The 15,133-nt window shown below is 32.2% G+C and overlaps 1 protein-coding gene across 1 annotated transcript in view; it reads left to right on the top strand.

Annotated features, from left to right (window-relative positions):
- Positions 1–15,133, top strand: part of LOC131853112 (basement membrane-specific heparan sulfate proteoglycan core protein-like) — a 237,222-nt gene that overhangs the window by 79,614 nt on the left and 142,475 nt on the right. The window contains exons 6-8 of the mRNA XM_059203927.1: positions 638–816; positions 2,701–2,829; positions 4,508–4,687. Coding sequence (XP_059059910.1) covers positions 638–816; positions 2,701–2,829; positions 4,508–4,687 — 488 coding nt within the window. The remainder of the gene's footprint in view (positions 1–637; positions 817–2,700; positions 2,830–4,507; positions 4,688–15,133) is intronic.

The following is a 15,133-nucleotide window of genomic DNA, read 5'->3' as shown; positions in this document are numbered from 1 at the left end:
GACCAATAACTCGATAACGCTTAACAGCTAATACAATATAACGAATGGGACATTCGAATGTATTAACTCGGGCAATGTTTTTAAATATTTTTGTTTGTATTAATAGAGATCGAAATTAAAAGTTTGTTGAAAAAATTTATAAATGAAGTGATCATAACTCAACACATAGGGAACAATGTATTTCTTTGTTTTATTGTACATAGTATTCCATTACCAATCCCAAAAAATTTGTCGTTCAGTGCTATAATATAAAATTAAATAAAAGAGCTCTATTCGTATACTCGTAGAATGTCCGCTTAATACCTGTTAGAAAAATTAAATTTTACTTTATCAGAATACCACATTATTTTAGTTATCCATTCATAGGCAATAATATCTTAGTAACAGATCGAACTTTGAATAAAGTAATATTTACGTCCTGAAACTATTTTGTACATTTACTGGCTATTATATCTATTATTGAAGGACAGATATGTACAAATATTCTTTATTGAAAAAGATAAAGCTTTAATGAATCTGGGATCTAATTTAAAATGAGTTTAATTTATACAACTCTAACTATAATTCTATGTATATTCTAGATGTATATCATCTAATGTATTTTTAATTTGATTTTATATTTTTCTACCCCACCCAGATCTCGTGTAGATGAGTTCTCCTGCAAAGTGACCTTGGACATAGTTGAAAATGGCCATGACGATGCCGATAAGCTTAACGAAATCACAGAGCTGCTTCGAAATCACATTAAGCAGATTGGCAAACTTGGAGCGATCACTGTCAACGACCATGAATTCAGTACTAACGTCATTGGACCCGGTAGGTTATTTCATATATTTTTGCTTATACTTAAATATAAGGTCAGTGGGAAATTCGTGCTCAATATTTAATTTGTGGTCAAACAACTAATAGGTATGGTAAAATATGGGAAAATATATAATAAAATCATATTATTAGATATATAACTGCTTATTTATTTACCTATTATTGTATTTCTGGCATAATCTACTATTTTTTACGATACATAAAATTCTAAATGTCTCCAAGAAATCGAACCTTACTCAATGACAAAATTCACTAGTGTCATTGATAAACATATATAGGTATATGTAACGTTAGATTTAAGCAGATTGTATTATTACAGTATTACAGATGTAACATTACAAGCAATGGTTTAAAAAATTGAGGATCTTTCATAATAAGTATCATAGCACTGATTTTACTTGAAAGGTCTGTAGTCTTTGGACGAGTTGTTGTCTCTTTGCATACTTGAAAGGGCACTGTTTTAATAATACTAATACCCAAAGTCATTTAAACTTACAATTCTTATTATTTTAAAAACAATGAAGCAATCGGGTCTTATATTATTTTTGTTGCACATTTTATTAAAGAGATTTATTATGGTTTAAATTATTGAGCACTAATTTGATTAGGCCTTATATACCACAATAGATTGCAGCAGATCGGTCAGCTAGGAATCAAAAGGACATGTAATAAATACAATAGCTAATTGATGGCATTGGTAACTTGCTAACGTACGTTCTCATTTGCTATCTGTTTAGAACCAATATCTCTCTTGATCTCTCTTTGAGACTAAGCTGATTGACAAGCCTTACAACTCATGCTGTTCCAATTAATAGAAATATTATCAATCAAACCTTGTATGCCTTAACAGCCTGTTACTGTAACTTATAGTTTTAAAGCACCTTACTATAACAATTCATTTTCCCTAATAATGTAAATATTTGGAATAATAAACTTTCTGCATACATATTATAACAAAACGTATATAATTACTTTTAACTAAAAATATGTCTTATTATTGGGCGACAGAGATATCTAGATTGGTGATGATGTTACCCAATTTTATCATAAAAGAGGCTTATTATTTACTATGGGGACGATCATACAATGGCTATTATGGTACATTGTAGTACTTTTTGTTTAGAAATGTAGTCAATAATGTAACTATCTTGAATTACTAAACTGTTGTTAGTAGTAGCAATATTAAATATATTGATAAATATGGCCATTTAAAAATGCCAATTGTAATAGGATTAGATTAGCTTTGGTGTGCATTGGTTCGTTAATATTACGCCCTAAGGACAAGAGGCCTTATAAATTCAAAGGTTTACACAACGCCGATACCATCAATATTTGTATAAAGGTTAATGTTGGAAATCCGTAAAAATCATTTTAAAGGAGAAAAATCTGACTTTATAACAAAAAGGGTCGAAAGGGTCCTGAAATTGATTTCAAAATAATATTATCTACGTAATAAAATATTAGATTTATATTCTTTTAAATATTAAAGTCGAAATGTCACGATATTGGTACGTGTCGGTATTTTAAGAATGGTCTTAAATTGCGAATGAGGCCTAGTAGGGTCTATTCTAGATAGGGTTGTTAGCGGTGGTGAATGCTACATTGGATATGCCCATATTCTGCTGATAATTTTTGCCAAACGCCGACGTAGACGTACCTATAAATTGATTAACAAGGCTTTTTCATGTCAGTTGGAATTAAATGAAACCTTTGGGAATTAAATTCAAAAGTATCATTTTGGTCGCTTATATAACTATAACCATAATCACTTATTTAGTCCTAAGTTTCATTAGTATTATTGCTTTTTCATTAAACAGGTGTAACAATGATTTAGTATCATTAATTCAATAATTGTCATTTGTACAACAATATTTGCAGACACCTCACTCGAGACTTGCGCGGACAACGAGATATTGTGTGATAGTAACCGCTGTGTCGAAAAACTGAAGTTGTGTGACGGATATAATGACTGTAATGACGGAACTGATGAAAGTCAATGCCCTGATGGTATTTTCTTTATTTTCTATTTTTTTTCGAACGCCCACTACGAAATTATACGTTAATTTGAAGTAGCTCTTTCTTTTCTTAGGCTACTTCCAAGAAACGGAACTGACTGACCCTTCTAAGGCATTACTGCGGTTGCTAGTTAAAAAAAAATATTGACTATGTGTAGGTGTTTAATATGCAGTGTTAATAAATATAGTTAAATACAAACGTAAGATATGTATATAGATGCTAAAAATAAAAGGCTCACAATATGTTAACAGCTAAAATCACGAACTATAGGAGACACCGAATATGTACTTTCTAAATAAAAAATTTGAATAGCAATATCTCCTATCTGGCCACATCTAAATTTAATAACAAAAGTTCTAATACTATATTAACCGATAGCAGCTGGCTGATTTTAAATAATTAAATTACTTTGTCAGTGCCAAGCAGTAGGGACATTGGTTTATCATAGTATGTGGTGATGTGATGTAGCTGTAAAAAGTTGGCTACATAAATATATCAGTCTTACCTAATTCAGCCGCCAAGCAGCTGTTTCGGTAGGCGGTAACATTACAAGATAATGATAAAAGACACGGAATGCAACGCTTGAGCGGTTTAACATGATGTGTCACTTACCATGAGGTGGACCGTCAGCTTACAATTTCAATTACACAGAAAATATTTATGAAGCATGGAAAGTACATGATAGAAATGAAAATACACATTGATCGCATTACACTTTCTACAGACAATAAAAAAAATAACAACATACAAAGTATGACATCATTCAATGCTGTAAATTGGGCTTTGTCACATTAATTAGACAGAAGAGGCATCAAACCAGTCATGCAGCTCAGCTATAACCAGCTTCATTCAGCTTCCATTACGATATACAAATTTTGATCGGAGATTTTAAAACTAAATGAGACTTTTTAGTTAGTTTTAGTTGTAAAATTTCTTGTATGTATGTCACGCGAATTCAATAACATATTAATATGTCATATTCTTTCGTTGTGGGTGTTCATTATTATTTATTTTATTTTTTATACTTCCTAATTTATGTTTCAAGTCAATTATTTATTATTACTTTTATGGATATTATCGCTTGTGAGTAGCAAATGATTTAACTTAGACGAGGCAGTCGAATAGCTTTTTAGTGGTATTCTCCTAACAATCAATTGTACCTAATATACATCATGGAATTATTAATATTTGTGTACTTGTAACGGAAATTCACAAAGAATAGGTGTGATCTTAAATATTCTGACATCTATATAAACCAACGTTGTCAGCTTAAATAGGCTGTATTCCGTGTGACCTGCGTTACAGAATACTGTAATCATAATCCAACAATTTGCTACAACCAATGCATAATATACAGCGAGATAATTATTTTTTATATTATTTATTTAATTTCTATGCCCTCTTACAATAACTAGCGTTTCTACAGCGTAAATGTACATCAACGTATTTATGTACAAATGAAAACTGCAACAATGCGATGGTAGCGCTGCAGAAACGCTGCGACAGAATCGTAACTACGCGACGCTACCGTTGCGTACAAGAGTGACGCACGCGTCGCGTTGACCGAACGTCTACGCTACGAATACGTTCTTTGCACATTTACTCTGGAAAATCGCTAGTACAAAGGGGCTGTTTTAATTATGTTTTTTTTTCTTTTTTTTTATAATAGTAGCGGAAACGACGACGCCTTACCCTCTACCTACGGCCACGCCCTGCGAGAATGTCTATGAATGCACTGACTCAAACGTGACCATCTGTTCAGAACAGTGGTGTGACAACAACATTGACTGTCCTAATAGCGAAGACGAATTAAACTGTTCGAAGACTGAATACCCTATAAGAAAGGAAGGTAAGAATTATATTTTATGAATTGTTGACAGACTGTCGGCCAGATGAGTTTCGGTGTGACCACACTCGTTGTGTGAGGTTCTTGAAGCGCTGTGACGGCTACAACGACTGCTACGATGGTACTGATGAGATGAAATGCCAGCCCAGTAAGTACTTAGTTACAAATAAGTGTGCTTTTACGGGCAATTTTATCGAGTTGGGGAATATTTACAAATTATTACTTTTATCCGCAAGTGTGTGTATTTTTATGAGAAAAAATTCTACGTCTCTCGTTGTGGTATAATCATTTATTTTTATTAATATACGTTATGTTAAGTTTCTTATCAGTTCTTCTCAGCTTCTTTGAAAGCACTCCGAACCGATTGTAGATTTGACAAATTATAGATTATAGATTGATTTGATTTTCTCGAAATATTCCAATAAAGTAATAATTATTATACATATAGTATGGACTAGCTTCTGTTCTCAAGTTCAGTATGATTCAAAATATTGCAATTATGGCCAATTTAAAGACTATATGTACTAAAGTATTACAAATTACAAATGTAACAAATTATCCTACTCAGTACCGCAAAATTGCATAGTTTCTTTTTGTGGAAGTTAATAGAATGGTGGACCCGCCTTTGTTAACGGTATACGAACGGCAGTGGAGGATGATAGGATAAGCATGAAGTGAGATCAGGCCATTATGGCGAACCAGCTGACATGTTTGACGTGAGGCCATCTTGTGGAAAATAAATTGATAAGGAATATTGCTAGCTCATAGTGCTACTCGTATAATCCCGATTATTAACAATCTCCTCCCCCATATAATTTTTTAAGATTAGGTCGATGTTACGACGGCATTAATTGTTGCAACAGAGGTGCCACATAAATATAGTTTGCTAATAATTAGAGTTTCATGTACCATTTATTAGAATTATAAATTAACCAGGAAATTATGGCTTTTAAAATTGCCCGTATAAGTACTAAATTTCTTTACAGGTGCATGCTCTTATACGATTGCTTAGTGAGGTACATTTTATTTGTGTCACTTTATATTTGGTTTTTTATCTTCCAGACTATCGTGTCCATGAAAATGTTTTTTTATAAATGATTAATATTTAGGGTATGAATTTTTTATTTCTTTTTCAGTATCTGCTAAACTTATAAGTAAATTGAAAAAATTGTACTTTCAGAACGTAAAAGTCACATTAAAATCTTCAATTTCTTTGTCTACAACCGGATGACTATATAAGCTTATATTTTTATACCTACTTAATTATTTTGATAACCTTGTTTTATTATCAATCCGTTTGTTTAAGTATATAGAGGTCAACTTTTTCTTGATACACTAATAAAATTGACTTAATTTCTTATGTCGTCGGAGTTAGATTCAAAATTGGAAACAACATTCGATGATTACATTGCTATATTTACAAAGATCACTTAGGGCATTGCCATTAAGATGTCTGATGTCACTACTGCGATGACGTAACGAATTATTGAATGATTGATGACCATGAGTTTGAAGACATTAAACAAATTTCATAAATATGGAATGTAGTACGCTGTCAAGGTTAAGCATTGGAGTTAAGAAACATTATAGGCCCCGGTGAATCAGAGATGAGGTTTTGATACTATCTTACGTTCGATGTTCGCGGGTTCTAATCTTGGCTTCGAAACATTTAATTATATGTAAACGCCATACATTGACGATAAACTAACGACAAACAGTTTTCGTCTTATCTAATTTTCAATAATAGCTGTACGTTCCACAAAAATTGCGAGCTATTTATTATCTGCTTGAAATCCAATAATAAATAAGTTTATATGAGTTTAAGAGATATCGGTCAATAGATATACGGATATCGGGAGTGCAGTAGTCACGATGTGTCGCGAACTTTCGTTGAACAATCTAGCGACAGTACTTAAAACTACTGACACCGTCTGGTAATGACATCGTTACGCTACTCAGCCACTAATCTCGTGATCATATGACGAGTAAACTAGTCTTTAATAAATATCTTTATTTACAATTATAAGAAACATTAAACATTTATACCTTGTCTAATGTGTTTCTATTTATTTTTACTTAATGAAGAAGTGAAAATGTGAAAACATGACGAGAGCCATGACATTATCTTAGTGTTGGAATAATACCGCAGGCGTCTTGTGTGATATTATATCCGTATTTATGTGATGGTTACCACTTACCATCAGGTGGACCGTCAACATATTGCCATTTCAATCAAGCATATAAAAAATGTAGTTTATGGTCATTATTTTTACTTAAGTATACTATACCAAAAAGTTTTTATAGTAAATTGTTTGAGTGTTTGTCTTGTCATCTATGTCATCTATTGTATAGTCCAAATATTCTAAACTAACCCGTCCTACTTCTCTGTATCTCGTTTTACCTGTATTTGCAACATCTTTCATTGCAGCTCCGCTTCTATTGGTTGTAGTATGATATAGCCTTCCTCGATAAATAATGATCTTTATATATAAAAATTATGTCTCACGTTGTTTGTCCGCGATGGACTCCTAAACTACTGAACCGATTGCAAATTTGATTTGCACATTGTGTGTAATTTGATCCATCTTGAAAGATAGGATAGACATCTCAATTTATAGTCCCAATATTATTTTATTCAAGAACCTGAGCCACAGCTTCGCGTGGCCATGTCTGCTAGAAATAATATATTTTATTGAAAACAATTTACATAGTTATAGTTATTCTTCTTATAAACTATTACATTTTTGTTAAATGCGCATCATCAGAGAATTTTCTAGTAAATGGACGATCCAACACTAAAAGATTTTATAAATCAGACCATAAGTGCTGCAAATTCCTCCAATATCAATCTCACAAACTTGACCTCTTTATGATATTAGTATAGAGGTACTTAATAGTATACAAATAATAAAGGTACTTCTGGCTATGTAAGTATACATTCATAAGTATAACACCTTGTGGTGTTCCATCGTTTTCATCTACTCTTCTCAGTGATTACAGAAGCTTAAACCAACAGCGTTAATATGTGTACATCGGAATGTAGAGTGCATTGCGTAGGCGCACTTACAAAACTAAAGTGATCTGTTTTATTCATATACTTATAACATTCCCGTGTTACATCCCGACGATGTCTGGCGATAATTAATGATTGATACTACAAGCTGGCTAATTGTACATCATTATTGATAATTTAATTAATTAGTGATAAATAAAAGAGTAGTTAGATCGTTAAGGGCACTGAGCAAATTTCACTTTCATAGAGCATAGAGTTTCACAGAGGTAATTATGCCTATTTAGAAATTGTGAAACAAATTACTGTTTTAAATGTTATTCGAAAAAAAGTGGATACAATAGTTTGTACAATAAAAAAGACTTGCTTCACCCTTCGGTGAAGGAAACACTGATAACAAAAATATATGATTTAAATCTACCTACAGAAATTTAAGCATGTCATTCATTATGACGCCTATAATTGACAATGCCTCGATCTACCCAATACATAATAATTGTTGTGATGGTATGTTCATGTATTATTCTTGTAGTTTACGACACATTGACACAATCAGTGTGATATCAAGTTACTTAATAACAGCCACATCCTAGGCGAATTTTTCAAAATTTCCAATTCTCTGATTAGTCTAGGTCATGTTTATGTTTAATTATGCTCCATAGTAAACAGAATAGAAAATCCTTTTTTCAAATAAACTTAATTTAAGCACTTTTGAATAGTCATCATAAAATTTTTAATTCACCGCTTATTTGTAAAGCTTTCTCATTACAAGAAGAATGAGTAAGAAACTTGTGCTGTTTTAAAGACATTGTGATAGTACATGTCTAATTATGGCAGTACTTATAATGAACCTTATTGATTGGACTGATGCATCGATTATGTTCAGGAAGTATCGTCGATAAATGGGTCGTGCAGCACCGTCTCTTATCGTATTACAGTCGTTGAATGCTCTCATATTTATGAATAGCCATCTCAAGTGCACGCATGTATTGCTGCACAATTCGCCTTGTTAATAAGTTAATGCCCCCTCAATTGAGTGTTTAATTAGTTTGAAACGCGCTATACTTTTCCTCTACTGCGTCTCAGTTACTGCGTTATATCGCGTATTAATTGACAAAGTCAAATCTACAATTTTGTAATTATATATGAATCACTTCATATGTTTTCGGACTCCTCTAATGCTGTTGGCCGCAGCTGGTCTTTACATCTTCACCGGACGATAGGAGGCGAGTGTAGATGGCACTCTAAATATACGAAAGGAGTTATAGAGCGATTGAAAGCCAACTCCCGCCTGACGGATACTAATTTTAGTCTGTGGGTATCGCTAGGGGTTCGAACTAGGCTCACACCGAGCCGTCGCAATTTCGATCCACGTCTTAATTGAATTGCAAATCATATACTCGTAACTGAACATCCATCTGCAACTTATTTTTTTATGCATGGATATCAAATTCCAATGCACTCATCTGGGCTGACGAAGCATCAGCGGTGCATGGTAAGATGAGGACGAAGCCAGATCAGTTATATTGTAGCAAATTTATTAAAAAATTCTAGAACGATCTCGTGGAGGTCAAACAATTTGCTTCCCCTTCATGAAAACGTTAGTAAAATATTATTTGTTACCTTAATAAATACGAGATATAAGAATCGCGAACTATTGATGTTATGACATGTTTATGGCGTTAAGAAATGACAGTCAAACATACGGTCACATTTGTAACGTGTAATATGTCGTTTCCCTTTGATATTTATAAATGCTATAAAACAAAAACAAACTCACTTTTCTTTTACGGGACTTAGTAACTAGTATGCTCATCTCAGCAGTTTATATCAAATATTCTCTCTTGGCTGTCTGTTGCTTCGAGATACTATACAAGTCTTTATTAGCCAAGCAGTGGTCATTTAATTATGATGAGTATTGCAGCCGGCTCGCAATGAGTAATGTTCTCAAATCAACAAGTAGGTACCTATTTCTTAGTATAATAATGGTATTACTAATTCTGCTGTTTATTGAATTAAACTAATTCCGGTGAATTATAATTCATGTACTTAATTTGTTTGCATTAGTTTGTTTCACACACACACCTCTATTCGTGTACCTATCTATCTATCTATCTATGATCCAATATACTAAAAGTAGACTGTACGAAGTCAGTCTTAAACGTCATCTACTATATTTCAGTCACCAAGACGATTTCCTTGTAAGCTGCGTTTCAATTTTTTTTGTTTCGATAAAATTAGGCAGTAAAATTGAAGGATACGAGGTATGATATCACTGATAGAGTGCCACGGTTGTCTATTCTATGACAAGACAACAAATTTCTATCACCATGAAATTGTTGCTGTTTATATGAGTTTTAGTCGCCTCTTTTCCCCTTAGGGCAAAGATAGACCTAATTTTACAACTGAGGGATAAAACTGTAGATCCAGAGTATTGAAGAGATCTAGGTACTTACTGTTTTAAATACATAGTAAAAACAAAGTCGCTGTCGCTGTTTGCTCCTATGTATGCTTAAATCTTTACGCTAGGCAACGGATTTTGATGTGGTTTTTTTAATAGATAGTTTGAGAGGAAGGTTTATATATACGATACATGTACATCCGGGCGAAGTCGGGGCGAGTAGCTAGTTCATAATATTTGAAACTGAAATGAATCAAGTACGTGAATTATAGTTAAGACGTTTAATTATATTTAAGTTCGATCTTATACATCTATTAAGTTTCGTGTCATGTGGATTTTAATTCGTCTATTATTTGCTGTTTTTGTATATTAGATTATCGCCCAACGGCGTACTTGCACGAAAGTGCAGGCTCGTTGAAGGGTCCGCTAAATATAAAAAAAACAGCCGTTATGGGCTTACACTTTGAAGACAGAAGTATGTTTTAGTTACAATTTCAAGTATAGCGTTGTACAAATTGTATTACTTGATATTTAAAATAGAAACAACACATTACAATTTACAATTTTCTTCGTGATACGTCCATCCATCATAGTCATCTAATTTTTAATCATCAAATTATTAGGTGTCAGTGTCTAACGCTGAAACATTTCCGCGTCAAATATAACAATTATGAAGTTGACAACATTTTATTGTTATGTCACAAGCGATGTCGTTTAATAAAAACAAATTGCTCCGCGGCAACAGTATGACATAACGCATTCTTGGGAATTATATTTAATTGCCTGCTTGAGCGACCCTGATTTATTTAATAGGTATTATTGGATGGACACCAGACAATTGTTTCGACTTTATGTTACCAAGGAACATAGGTATATTACAAATAGTACAATATAATCTAACCACTCTTACTAATATTATAAATGCGAAAGTTTTAGCGTGAAAGCGAGACAGACAGATAGACAGTAAAACTACTGATAAGATTTAAATAAAATATGGTACATAGATAGTCTAGACCCCGAGAATGAAAATAGTCTACTTTTTATTGCGGAAAAAAGTATTTAGGGGGATCAAATCGGAGATGAAAGGTAAGCAACTTAAGGCAACCTAACTGCAAGGAAGTATAGTAATTTTTTTAGCTAGAAGCTAAAAACAGATTACGAATTGAATAATTTTCTCTATTTAGCCAAGGTCACTATAACACGGATGATGTCGCGGGTACAGGTATTACTTTATATATTTATAAAATTTCATTAGGAAAAATTAAATTTTCTTCTAACTTCTCAGCTTAAATTACATATTTACATGTACAATTGCCACTTGCGACACCAACCTAAATTTTTCAAGTTCAATTCAATAATGTTGAAAAATTGTATATGATTTACTTGCATATAATATCGATTATGTTGCTGGTAGTTATATAATTTTGTATCCATGTTCAAAAATTATCGTATCTGTTTTAATTTTGTCGGCATTACAATTACGGACATCATTGTCACTCGTCTTATGCCCCCCCCTAGGTGGTGAAAGTTGGGGTCTCAGCGTGAGCCCCTTTGTCTGGTTTGGTATCAACTCCGGGGGCAACAACCCCCAGGTTGTGTTGGTGCTTTGACAGCATATTGGGGTGAGATTCTAAAAGTAACTTAAATTCTAAAATCTAAACTAAGGAAAAAATTTGTGCATTATATCTATCATGACTATTATCCTAGACAGTGCAGTCACTCATGTTGTCTATAGACGTGTGAATAATGAAGTATTTGCTCAGATTTTGTTTTGTTTGATACTAATTTGGGCTATTGATAAAGGTCTAGTTTGGAATGTAATAATATTTCCTTATCAGCATATTTAAGTTATGAATGACTAACATTAAAAATGTGCTGTACTTTTGTTAATAAAATATCTAATACGTAGAAGGTTGACACAGACAAAATACAATTAAAGATACAAAAAATATATAACTGTTCTCTTCGTACGCTTGGATTATATATAATAATATGATGTCACACTTCGTGAATATTAATTTGCATTACACATTTAAACATTTAACGATAGTTGCTACTGTCTTTTACAACAGTTCATTACAATTAAACAAAAGGGAAAATTTAAGTGCTTCTGTAATTAAGCTTCAGTGTTGCCACACCTATTCAGTTGCACTATCCTATATTGTATTGGCTACGTCAATGCTATATAGGATATTGAAACGTACTGAAATGATTTTGTACTGATTTTTCTTACATTATGATATAGGTAGTATTTTTAACATTTTTTTTTTTTTTATACTACTATGGTGGCAAACAAGCATACGGCCCATCTGATGGTAAATGGTTACCGTAGCCTATGGACGCCTGAAACATTTACTATATATACGTACTACATATATATACTGTTGTATGTTTGACGCGGTCATTACTTATAAGTATAATTAGTAAATCACAGGATCTTACCACGTTTTATTTTTATTGAGTTCCTAATATTTCGGTGTTTATACGTACTATATAACATTAAAAAATACATATTCAAAAGCCACTAGTGTTATGAATACGGAGAACCTTTAATTGTATCCAAATCTTTAACAAGACATATCCATTCAAGCAATACTATGCCAGTTAAACTAATAGTCATTCATTCATAACTAATGTCTATCACAGATCGTGTCATTAAGCATTAAAGAATGCTATTTGAAGAATATTTAAGGTTTGATTTGTTTTAAAATTAAATATTTAGCAAGTAGTGCCATAAAATGTTACGTTAAACATAATTTTCATAAAAGACAAGTCAACCCCAGGGTGCATCGTTTAGGGTAACCTTTAGAGATGACAGTATACAACTAAGAAATAAATATCGATATCGATATTTTATTTTATGACGGAATAATTTCAAATATATTTTATGTAAGATTATGCGTTAAAAATAATGCAATCGTTGTCTTTATATATACTAGCTGACACGCGTAACTTTCGCCTGCATCACACTTATATGACATTTATCATTGTATTTCGCCCAATTTACATAATATCTTTTAAAATTAGCCTATGTGTTATTCTGATGTATAAGCTATATTACTGTAAAATTTCATCATAATCCGTTCAGTAGTTTTTGCGTAAAAGAGTACCAAATATCTATCATCGTACCAACCATACTTTCAAACTTTCGCATTTATAATATTATTAGGATTAAGATTAAGATAGAGAGTCGATAAAATAATTATTGTTATGCATAAATAAATATAACACAGAATAAATAGATAGAAGCAGTACCAACTGCCGATGTCGTGGTTATTTATTACAGACGTAGTATTTGACATGCCCACATATTCCGAAGAAACGTTACGTCCAGTATACTACTAATTTAATTTTATCTCTGCATAGATACTAATATCATTAATGTATGTACATTTAGTTAAAAAAATACGACAATGACCGGAATTTTATTATGATATTATGAAAAGGTTATAATAATAACAACTACATATCGACATGCTAACGAGAACAAGATAAACTGAGATATAATTAGGTGTCCTCTAAAATATCACACACAACTCTCAGTTCACACGACTTTAAACTAACAGTTATTTATTTTTTGTCTTATAAAAGTATATATCAAAGTGATAAATATAATTAAATCGACATAATTGAACCTAAAAAAAGATAAATTAAAATTAATCTCGAAGTTTCGTGATTGTCTATAGTCGATATATTTATTTTATTACTAGCTATGTCCCGCGGTCATTTCCTGCTTAAATTTGGATAAAACGTAGCTTATGTGTTATTCAATGATATGACCTATGTGTAAAACATTATGATTGGATCCAACCGGCCGTTCAAATGTGATTAAGTAAACATCCAATCGTTCACATTCATTCTTGTTTGGTTAGTACCAATGTAGTCATTGCATGTATTAAAATTAATATCTGTGTCTGGAGGGGAAACACGTCTATTAATAAGAGTCTTTAATTATTGTATATGTCTCAAAAGGCCTCACAGCAAAGAAGAAATCAAAAGGGACATATAAAAAAACAAGTATCAAAATACAAAGTTTGTATAAAGAATAGTGGACAAGCTGCCAGCAATAATATCTATACATACATGAAAACATGAAAAAATAACCGTCGTATACTTTTACATTTGTGCTAAATTATGTTATAGAATACGTTGATTTTTACAGTTAGTATTGCCCGTCACTACGTCATAGTTTGCGTGTTGTACCCAATCGATAGTTAGTCGGTTTTCATTATAATTGCACGGTTCTGTTATGATTAAAAATTATTAGCCCGTGATGCGACTATACAACGTCGGCATTATGCGACCTATTGATAAACTTCATATGTGTACGTATGTAACCATAATCCTTTCATCGGCCTATGGAAATTACGATTTTGTACAATTAAGGTTTAGGCAATATGGCAATTATGGCAATATGGTCTATAGTGACAATTTCGCTAGGATATCATTTTCACAAAATATTCTGTCATATACAATAATAATCTGCTTTAACTATTCTAAATTATTGATTGATTAATCAGTAACTTAAGATTTTTCTGTACCTCTCCAGTTTCGTCTATCTTGTGTTAAATTATTGTATTATATAGAAATAAAAAATCATACACAGATGTTGACGTAAATTGTTTTATGTAGTTTGTTTTGATTAGAAAACGGACATAGTACAAATTTATAATGCTACAGACTTCAAGCAAAAGGGTCGATTTTAGATATTCTCTATTATATTGTTTAAGCAACTGCGTTCCTTGTGAATGAAAAAAACAGGATATTCGGGGAAGATCGTAGCGTGTAGTGTTATGCTTCGCGGTGACATGACAATCACGTGCACTGAAATGCAAATACTGCGGTGTCACGTTGCAACGAACATTTAGCTACCATTAGCCTATATTTAACGAAAAAGCTGTCAAAAATGAATTTATTCTGCCCTATCACAGAATATATACTCAGTGTTGTATGTATTAAATCGATATTTTAATTAAAATTCTTCATGTTTTAAGAATAATTTTTGTCTAGCGTTCGTTCGTTATTTTGCAATATACTG

This window comes from Achroia grisella, unplaced genomic scaffold (genome assembly GCF_030625045.1).
Source record: "Achroia grisella isolate CSIRO2021 unplaced genomic scaffold, CSIRO_AGI_Agris_v1 utg874, whole genome shotgun sequence".
NCBI classification, from domain to species: domain Eukaryota; kingdom Metazoa; phylum Arthropoda; class Insecta; order Lepidoptera; family Pyralidae; genus Achroia; species Achroia grisella.
Note: the sequence above shows the minus strand (reverse complement) of the source record. Positions and strands in the feature narration are given on the sequence as shown.